Here is a 10,928-nt window from a genome sequence, read left to right as displayed (position 1 = left end):
AATGAAAAAGTTTTTCTTTTTTTTGCGAACAATTTAGTTTGAACACTACTTGAGGACTCCTTATATAGCCAAAAACCTAAGACCGGTAGTTGCCGGTAGTTTTGACCGGGACTATTTGACTGCTTGTTACAAGACAAGTAGTTTTGACCGGGACTTTAATGGCTAGAGGACAGGTTGTATGGTCCAGCATTAATTACACATTAATTACAAACAGACGGTTTTGTGACCGAAATTAAATTTAATCTAAACAGATACCAAAACAATCATCTTCGTTTTGGTAAAAGGGGTCTTCTTCTTCTTCTTCAGCAGAACTTGTTTCTTCCTTCTTTGAGGATGAACCTTCTTCTTCCTGCTGTAACATTTGTAGAACTTCCTTTAGATTTTTAGCTAGGACCTCCTTTGATTTCGATCCTGCTAAAAATGCTGCCAGATGAGACTTTTGGTTCAAAAACACAGAAGTTTCTTGATTAGCTGCTTTGAGGAATTCTGGATGGGATTGGAACCAGACTTTTACTTGTTCTGGATCTGCTTTGGATGAGTCAAATTGTGTCCACCATTTTACAAATGTGTGTCTTTGTAGTGATGGATATTGGTTTGTCTTTTCAGTCTTGCTGTAAGGATATTGCCATGAGAAGATCCATGACAATGCAAAGCTTGAAAAGTATTTAAGATCTGCTGGAATTCGTGATTCCTGCGAATTTTATTGTCTCTCAAATTGAGCAAATCCTTGTTGGACTGTTTCTGGGAATATCTCTGGGATTGGTCCAAAGAAGTCCCACCATTGCAAAAACCAATTGCGAAAATTGTAAATTGTATTGGTCTTGAAATATATCAGCCATGAATGCTTGAAGCGGGTATTTTGGTGCCAAAACACCTTAGTCCAAGCATCAACATAATCCCAATAGGTATAACCTACCGGATCAAATGGAACTGAAAATCTCTTTCCTTTGTTCAAGTCCGAACCAAAGTGTCTTGGTTGAAGAACTTTTAGTATTTGGATTGTGGAGTGGGTGTTTAATGTTTGGTCTTTTGGGTCTTTGAAATGTTTGATAAATACTGAATTTGAATCTACCCAAATCAATTCATAAAAAGTTCTTGTCTTCAGGATGGTGGTTGGTTTGTAGTGAAATCCTGGTGGGAAAGCCTTGGCCGTCGCCTTGAAGGGATTTTTGTCCCAAAATTCAGGTTCCATGTGCAAAACAGTTACAAATTTATTTTTATTAATATAATTGTTAGTTTGTTTGGTAGGTGGTGTTTGAGCTTTGGCTAAAGGTAGTTTCCCTTTAGGATTGGTAGTTGTTTCTGTCATTGATGCATTTTGGATCATTGTTTGTAAATTTGATTCAGATTCATCATCAGATTCTGAGGCAATGTCTGCCCAAGATTTTTTGATTATTTTTGGAAATTTGGTTAGACCCATGTCTTGAAGGGCCTGAAGGGTTTCAATTGGTCATGCATAGTCGGCCGATGTTTGTTTGGCGGTTGCCGGTTTGGGATATATATATATATATATATATATATATATATATATATATATATATATATATATATATATATATATATATATATCCATACAAAAATCACATTCCTCTAAAAATCACATTTACTTAATAACAATTCTATAAAAAAATTCGTGTTGACCTTAAATTATTTCTACAAATGCTAATCCACACACACTAACTGTCACCTTATGTTCTAAAGACATAAAATCCAAACAAATGTTGAGAGAAAAAATATTTATTCATTTGTAGTTGTTTACTTCTATAAAAATATAAAGTTCATGAACATAAAAATAAATTAAAATGTAATATATTTAATCTCTAAATCATTTCTTAAGAAAAAAGAAAGTGCAATATATATATATATATATATATATATATATATATATATATATATATATATATATATATATATCATTTTAGTCAATGAAAGTGTCAGGTGTTGACAGTTTGGTCCCTGAAAGATAAGAAATTTGAATTTAATTCCTGAATGTGCAAAAAATATGCAAATCAGTCATGTCGCTAACATTCATGTTTATGCCTATGTGGCATGTGACATCCTTACATTATAGTCCATGAGTATAGATAAGATGTCACGTCATTAATGATTGTATTAGACTAATATGTCAGTATGTTTATCATAAACTAAATTGTCAGTATTGAATGTTTTATTTTTTATTACAGTATCCTCCCTCCATTTAAAAAGAAGTGTTGACAAATTAGGCTCTGAACATTACAACTTATTGTCATTTTATTCCTTCAAGGATATAACTTACTGACAAATTAATCCACAAAAAGTAAAACACCTAACTCAATTATCTCATACACAACACATTTGCATGAATGCAAACTAAAATTACAACTATCTAACAAGAAGTTCAGTATAGTGCAAAAAACAATTTTAGACATGTGCACTTGGAGGTTGGGATGGAATTTAATGTTAGAATGTTTGTGAATGTTATAAGAGACTACATCATATTTCATGGATAGGATATTAAGTGGAAGAAAAATGATCACATTAAAGATAGAGCAATTCGCTAACTAAAGGGATGTCCGTGAGAGATTGTCACTACTAGAAAATTGACATTTAACCTCAGTTATTTTGGACATTTAACATTAATTTTGAATTGAAGTTGAATCCACTGACATTAAAAGTATCAACATTAGCATCGGTTGTAAAAACCGATGTTGAAATCTACCATACAATATCGATTTTTATTAAAATCGATGTCGTATAATGAGAAATATACAAAAATGTAAAAACTGCAAAAATAACATCGATTTTGGGAGAAATCAATGTTGTAATGCAGCTTACAACATCGGTTTTGGCATAACCGATGTTGTTTTGCACCTTACAACATTGACCAAAATCGATGTTGTTTTGCATTTTTTTTAATATGTTATCTATTTTGTTAATTAATTCAAACCTACAAATTGAAACCAATGCTCCAGGAAGTGTATATATATAATAAAGATGATGTCATTAGACAAATAAAGTTAAAAACATATACCATTGAACAAACAAAGAAGTTAGATACATTTAGTTGATTATTCACACTTCTTCCACTTCCAAGATTTTTGGAAGCTTTTGAGGGACCTTCTCTTTTAGTTTTATGTTGATTTCCAGCCTTCAACTGTGTGAATGATTCAATTGTCCTCCGCAGACCCTCCTGCAAAAAACATTACAATCTCATTATTATGAGAGAAGTACTAGACAAAAAGTAGGATTAATGAATACACTCACTGCAATAGATGTAAGGACCTTGCAATTGGTGCACTGAAATATCATCCATTTAACAATAACATCTCATACTTGAGTTCATGATATATATATATTATTATTAGATAATCTTAACTTGTCACATGACTCATATAGCCAAGAAGTGGCATTGATAATGCCATAATAATGTTCATGTTTGTTTATCTGAATGAAAAAGTATAATTATGTTCCTTATTTATTTTAAATATAAAAGCAAGAAACATAATTACTTATGAATAATTGATTAATAATAGGAAGCCAATATTCTAATTTACATAAAGAAGAAGCCATTATTATGCATAAAATAGATAACAAATAATAGCCACTAGCCGAGAATGAAATTTATTTTTATGAGATTCAAATTGGTATTTCCTATAAATTATTAATTATCAATAAAAAAAAGAAAACTTTCAAATTTTTGCATGAAATTTATGGGTGTTTTGAATCCTTGGTTAATATATAATGGCTAACAGTACGTAAGAACCTACCATTCATATCCAAGACCTTTCACTACCACTAACATGAACTCCCAAAATTTCATAAGCTCCATATTTGTTATGAAATATGCCTACAAAACAAATAATGTTAGCAAGAAAATACCATAGCAATTTCTATGTTTCTTAACTTGCAAATCAATCACTTTTTTTTTTACCCTCCTTTAGTAGGAGAATGCAATAATTCATTCTTAGTCTAACAAACTAGGTCACTAATAAGTCTTTTCTAACATACATTTTTTCATGTTTCCTCTTTTTCCCAAATGAAGAGATCTACCCTTCACCATATTGTCATCATTTAATCAATAATTTACATCTTCCCAAGTATACGCCTGTGTTGAACCAACAACCATTCAACAATGAAGCTGCCATGTCCAAACCTTCAAATATATCATCATCTTCTTCCTTGTATGTATGCATTTAAATTTTCATTTACAAACACAAATAAACAAAAGATACAAAGTAATAACAGAATCTTTCGGTGGTACCTCTCCTGTAGCTTTTTCTGAAATTGGTCCTTTTGAAACTAGAGCTCGATCAACACATATATGGGCATGAACCACATTTTCAACATATGTCAAATCATAAACATTATTTCCATCACCAATAATGAACTGGTCAAGAGAGAAATTTTATAAACATAAATAATAGAAACAAAGAAAGGTTGAAGAAACTTTCTACCAATAAGTAGTTAAATATAAATATTTCTTAGCAACAATTTTTGTACATATCCCTCCCAATGTGATAAAGCAAAATGTTTTTCTTATTAGTCTCAGTCCAACTTCGTGCAACTTGTGGATAGTTTCCCATTCATCAAGATGGTCCTAAGGCTAATAAATACTTCCAGATTACATTTTCATTAGTGTTCAATTAGTTATTTATCAAGACTCCACATATGCACAATAAAATATAACCTTTAGCACAAACTGAACACATCATAGCATCAATCAATAAGCTAATAAAACCCAGTCAAGCTAATGGTTCACTTATATGACATTACACCTATCTGCAAGGCATGAGATTTAGAGCATAAAAGCATATCCAATAGAAATGAAGCTTCCTTTTAGTCATATATTATGCAATACAATGGACAAATTTTATTCCTTCTATAGACCATATTTAGGTTTCTAAATAACTTCCAAGGTATAACAATGATTTCAAACAATGAAGTTACATTTTACATATATAGACACTAAAATCTATATTAATATGAGGAAGAACATGTACCTTAGACTTCCCTTTTCTGGCAGCATCAAATAGGGAAGGCACCAACAGGCTATCACCAGGCCCAAAAATGCTGCTGGGGCATATGCAACATGTTAGAAGCCCATTAGTCCCATTAGATTTAGTAACCAATGCCTCACTCTCGGCTTTCATCACTAAATAATGATCATTAGGCTTAAAAAAACCAAATTCATCTCAGAACTACCCCAATCGATCTAATAACAAGATTGATGGATAAACATATAAACATATAAAGCCCCGATTGTGACACCCTCTACCCCATACATATATGTACTAATAAAAGGAAAAGAAAATCATAATTAATTAAAAAAATAAAATACATTTAAAAAAAATCCTTTCAACAGGGTAAAAGGCTCACATTCACTTTCTTTTACATCATATTCAAACTTGTCCAAATAAATAATAAAGTCATCTCGACTCGAACAAGGTCATCTAAGACTTCTTACAATTAATATAGAAATCTATACCCTAATGTCACATCCTATAAGAGCATTGTGTCCTAACGTCTTTCAGCACAAGGTTCCTTAAAGCAATTCACCTAGTCATCTGCTCCCCCAAACATAAAGTTCAAGATCATCACAGGATCCAAACACAAACAACACACAGGAACTGAGTTATCACATTCCTAACTAATGGAGAGAAACAAGATAACAAGTAGGTATAAATATCATATAAACAAAATAAAACTTACTTAAATATAGCTCACGTCATTTCATCACTTTGTCGCCCAACATCACATCACAACAGAACACATCTAAACACAATATCACCAAGTCAATCAATATCGATCAATACACAAGCGTTATACAACATCTACACTAAGACTCAATCCTATATGCAATGTGGTACCATGTCAGTGAAAAACCTCGTCGTGCGCCTAGGAGTACATGACAAGACAAACCACACACTAGCAAGTCAGGTCACTCTCACTAGGTAAAATCATAGGGAGACCAGTTAGAGTGACGTTGTTTTGCGAGAACGCTCCAACCATATGGGATCAACATAGGCCTAAAGGAGCACTCAAACCGGGTGTATTTATCCCCAAGGCCTACACTCTGAAGAGTCTGTCAGGGCCTCTCCCTCCTGATTCAGGTCCAACCCAGAAAACATTTTTGCACACAGACTTTATCTATGAATTGTACAAAACACACGACTCCTCAATTGTTCTCAAAATAGTTTTAACTCGTCGCTCTTTAAGCATTAACTCGTCACCCTTAAAGGGTCTTAGCATTAACTTGTCTCCTTTAAAAGGGTCTTATAGTCGTGTGATAGTACAATTCATAGTTCACAACTCAATGCACACAACATCTCAATGCACATATATATCTCAATCACATACATACTCAATTTATCACACACACTCGATCTCAATCACAATGGTATAATCTCAATTTAACACATTATCACACCTTCTGAATCATATACACTTTACCTATGAACTACGCAATACACATAACTACTCAATTGTTTTCAAAATCATTTTAACTCGTTGGGTTCCCACGGTGGATCCCACCACAATACTCGTCGCCCTTAAAGGGTCTTACAGTTGTGTGATTGCACAGTTCATAGCTCACAACTCAATACACACATCTCAATACGCATTTATTTCACCATTCATCACAGTTTCAATTTATTACATACTCACAATTTGAATCACCATTTCACAATCTCAATATAACAATTTGTACAAAAGGTTTATCACAACTTGGGGAGTATAACCCCTCAAATAATTTCACATAATTATATCAAAATCAATTAATCCAAATTATAGGTATAAAAAAGTGAAAACACCAATAACACTCAATTTTATCAACCAATTCGCGTTAGAACATCAATATTATATTTATAATCGTAAAGGAAAAAATTATAATTCAATAAACATCCCAAAATAAACCTCAACTTAATCCTCTAAGGATCCCTACACATGTTCATTCTAACCCCAAGTGCGATAAACTCATCCCTTACCTCTAAGCGGGCTCACATGTGCATTGTGACAACAATAGCGGTATCTCTAACGGTTTCTTGAGATTCCTCAAGTTTTTCCTCCGATTGCTTTGATAGGGTTCCCAAACGTCAGAAAGAAAAAGGGATTGAGGCCTCCATTTTGTACTACTTCGTGCGATTCTGTTTTCTCTCTCAGTGAATATTATCTCGTAAATCCCAACGGTGAAGGTGTGTGAAGGTGAATCTCGAACTACATATCCAACTTTTACGACAATCCAACGGTTAACAAGTCTGGAATCATAATTTTACTGAGACGGTTTTGGGTTTCTACGGAAAAAGAAAAGGCTACAATGCGAAGGGTATTTCTCTCAACTCTGACATTTTTTCATAATTCCCAGCGGTGAGAATGCTCGGAATTGAGTTTCAAACCTGGTGTCTAAATTTCACGACGATCCAACAGTGAATGGTTCCGAGATTGTTGTTTTTCTGAAACAGGTTTTGTGGTATGCGGGAAAGTGAGAGGTTTTTGAGAGGAGGAGAAAAGAAAACGAAATTGAGAGGAAGAGGAGGCGCAAAAGCTATCGTCAGTCTAAAAACTGACCTAACATGTCGCTATTTATACCTAGGATACTTACAACTTATTATTTACTCTATTTATTTATTTTTATTATTTTATAAAAAGGAACTCTATTTTATTTCCTATCAAATGAATAAATCATATATATATATATATATATATATATATATATATATATGTTCAAACTATTATTTTATTACAACTATTTTTCTTTATTTATTTAATTATAAAACCTCACCATTCTCTAAAACTTTATTTATTTTACTAAAAAGCCTTTTTTTAATTTATTTACGAAAAATGGAATGTTACACCGGTTCTCACACACTTGTAGATACATACTACTATCATCTATCATTCTTAAGTTCCATGCGAGAAAGAATGAAAGGAAGACCAAGATAACAAGGTAAGAGGTGGCATATATTGAGCCTGGCCAGAGTGTAGGGCCTCGCCAAGAAGCCCTAGCTATTCGATGGGCTCGAGAACAATGTTGGCTTCCAAATCGGCAATGCGAATGTAGTAGTCATTGTGATGGATTAGCATTTCCACCAAATGTCAAGCAGCGAAACCACGACCTTCGATCACCATGCACCACTTATCTTCCACTGCCATAGCCAAACTCAAAACACACACAACACTGACCTGATTCTAAGAATCGTAGATTCACCGAAAACCCTCTTCCAAGGATGTAGATCTCGCCGCAAGCCTTCATTGAGCAAATCCCTGACTCCCTTGGCGTCATCGTGGCAGGCCATGAAGAGGAGTTGCCTGGTGGGGTCCAGGTTCTCTGTCATGGTGAGCTCGAGCTAGTCTGGGCCAAGGCTCCGACAAATCAGATCGAGCGAGGATCGGCAACCGATGTTGAAGCGCTGGTTGTTCCACCGCGGATCCAGCGAGGCCTGGCATGTGAACTTCTGTGAGAGGTTCCTTCATAATGACCCAGACAAGAACTGCTGCCAGATGTCGTGCCTTAGCTGCGCCACAATGCTTTTCATGTTGTCGCCCCCGAGGAGAAAGGATTCCGCAAAACAACAACAAAAAACTTGTCACAAATGAAAAGAACAAAGACCGTCCTCCAAAGTTTCCGTGAGCACCATCCAGATCCCTTCCTTCTCCGCCACTAATGGCTCGGCAAGGAGAGTGAGAGTGAGAGGCCGAGAAAAAGAGTGGGAGTTGTAGCACCGTGAGGTGAGTGAGTGTGAGAGACTGAGAACTAAAGTGAGAGAGACAAAGAGTTTGGTGGGCGCCATACCTTCTTTTATAAAAGACCCAACAACATTATTTTTTAAATAAAACTTATGTTATTCATGAGAAACTTAACATTGGTTTTCCAAAAACTGATGTTACTAGTAGAAGCTCAACATCGATTTTTGAAAAATTGATGTTAATGAACTCATGTTAACATTGGTTTTTTCAAAAACTAATGTTAACAAACTCATGTTATTTACGAATATGTCATTGAATTTTTGTTAACATTGATTTTATCAAATACTGATGTTAACGTAGCGATGTTAAAACCATTCTTTCTAGTAGTGTTTTCAGGTGTTCAAATTAATCCGAATCAAGCTGTTTCTAAATCATCAAATCAATCCCGAAAAATCAATTGAATAAAAAATCACAATAATGAAAAACTTTAAAATCATATACTTTTTTGCAGTTGGGTTTGATTTTTGGTTATTATTATAAAAATCGAACCAAATCATATATTATAATTTTATTGATTTTATTAGTGTGTTTTGTATTAGGTAGCTAATATTGTTTTAAATTTTTTACAATTAAAGTATGTGATTTATAGTGTACTTCTTATAAATTTTTAATATTTGATTTTTGTTGTGGTAATTAATAATAAGTATTAGATAATTTATTACATTCTCTTACTTTATAATCAAGATGCATATTATACTTTCATTTGCTAAAAAATGATATAGCAATATTCTTAAAAATAATGTTAAATATCAAGTGATGCACAATTTACTATTATGTTACAAAAAGAGTTGATAACATTATTTTTTTAATAGGACCAAATAGAAGTAACAAATAGTAATTTTCAACAAAAATATGTTAAACAAATTTGAATGAAAAATAATTTTTATTTTAAAAATAATATAGCATAATAATTACGTAAGTTTAGTCAATAGATTTTGCATTATGATAATAGATTAAAAATAATGTTATATTTAAATCGAATTGTACCTTTATTTTGCCTTTGGTCAAATGATTTTTTTTATTTAAAAATCAAACCAAATCATACTTTGGACACCCTTAAGAGAGAGTTATTATGCATGGACCAAAGTTACAAAAAGATTTCAAATTAAAACCTTTGTGGAGGAGCATATTTGTGGTAAGGTCTTAAAAAATAAGCAAGCTATTATGAAATGGGTTGCAAAAATGTTGGCCAGTAAGTTATAAGTTCATCCAAATTTAACTCATGTTGAGGCACATGAACATAGAAAAGAAGAGTATGGTCTACACATAAATGAAAGGAATATCTTTAGGGCTTTGAAATAGGCTAGGTTGATGGAAGCTAGAGTCAAGCTTCCTGTTTGATGGTAGTAAATTCAATTTGCATGCATGCAAGTGTGTTATGTATAAGATTATTTAATTAGATGATTTATATTTTGTGATCAATTTGTCACTAAATTATATTTTTGAAAGACCAAATTGACAATAAGTTATAATGTTCATGAACTAATAAGTCAGTGTTTGGATGTTGTAAAAGAAAGAAAAATAAAACTTTTAATATTGACAATTTGGTCCATAATAAACATACTCACATATTAGTTTAATACAGTCATTAATGAGATAGCATCCTATACACATGGGCCGTCACATAGACAAAAACATTAACATTAATAAAGAAAAGTTAGTATCAGGACTAAATTAACATTTTTTGCATATTCAGTGATTAAATTTGAATTTTTTCATCTTTCAGGAATTAAACTATCAGCGCTTAGACACTTTCAAGAATCAAAATGAGTATTTACCCATTTTTTAATTAATCAATCAACAACTAGCCATATAAATGCAACCTGTATATATGCAAGCATTGATGTCCTTCCCAAGTTACATGAACATGTGTCATATTAAATGTAACTTGAAATCACTCATCATATTTAAACTCCAACTCAATGAAGACATTATTTTTTTCTGTTTATTTGATCATTGGTTAGATTTGTTGTTAAAGTACATACATAGTCGTCTAGTCTTAATGTTCAAATAAAGCTCCGTTTATAATGGTGAATTTAAATGCTAGAAAATTCAATTGAATGTTACAAGAGAATTCAATATGTTGTGACTTAGAAGAACCAACGAGAGTAGGTGAAAAGAGTTAAGCTCTCACAATTTGATGAACCAAATTTAAAATTTTCTTTGAAAGATGTATTCAACCGGTGTATCAAACATGATTGCTTGCA

General features: G+C 32.7%; 1 protein-coding gene across 1 annotated transcript; it reads right to left on the bottom strand.

Annotated features, from left to right (window-relative positions):
* Nucleotides 1-238: 238 nt before the first annotated feature.
* LOC100797101 (3beta-hydroxysteroid-dehydrogenase/decarboxylase) lies at nt 239-5,521 on the bottom strand. Its single transcript, XM_006593146.2, has 4 exons — nt 4,980-5,521; nt 4,241-4,366; nt 3,747-3,826; nt 239-611 (listed from the first exon to the last, which is right to left on the bottom strand). The coding sequence occupies exons 1-4, from the start codon at nt 5,127-5,129 to the stop codon at nt 239-241; spliced, it is 729 nt and encodes a 242-aa protein (XP_006593209.2). The 5' UTR covers nt 5,130-5,521.
* Between the last annotated feature and the right edge of the window lie 5,407 nt (nt 5,522-10,928).

The sequence above is a fragment of the Glycine max genome, chromosome 12 (assembly GCF_000004515.6).
Source record: "Glycine max cultivar Williams 82 chromosome 12, Glycine_max_v4.0, whole genome shotgun sequence".
Taxonomy (NCBI): Eukaryota; Viridiplantae; Streptophyta; class Magnoliopsida; order Fabales; family Fabaceae; genus Glycine; species Glycine max.
This window is presented reverse-complemented; position numbering and strand designations above follow the sequence as displayed.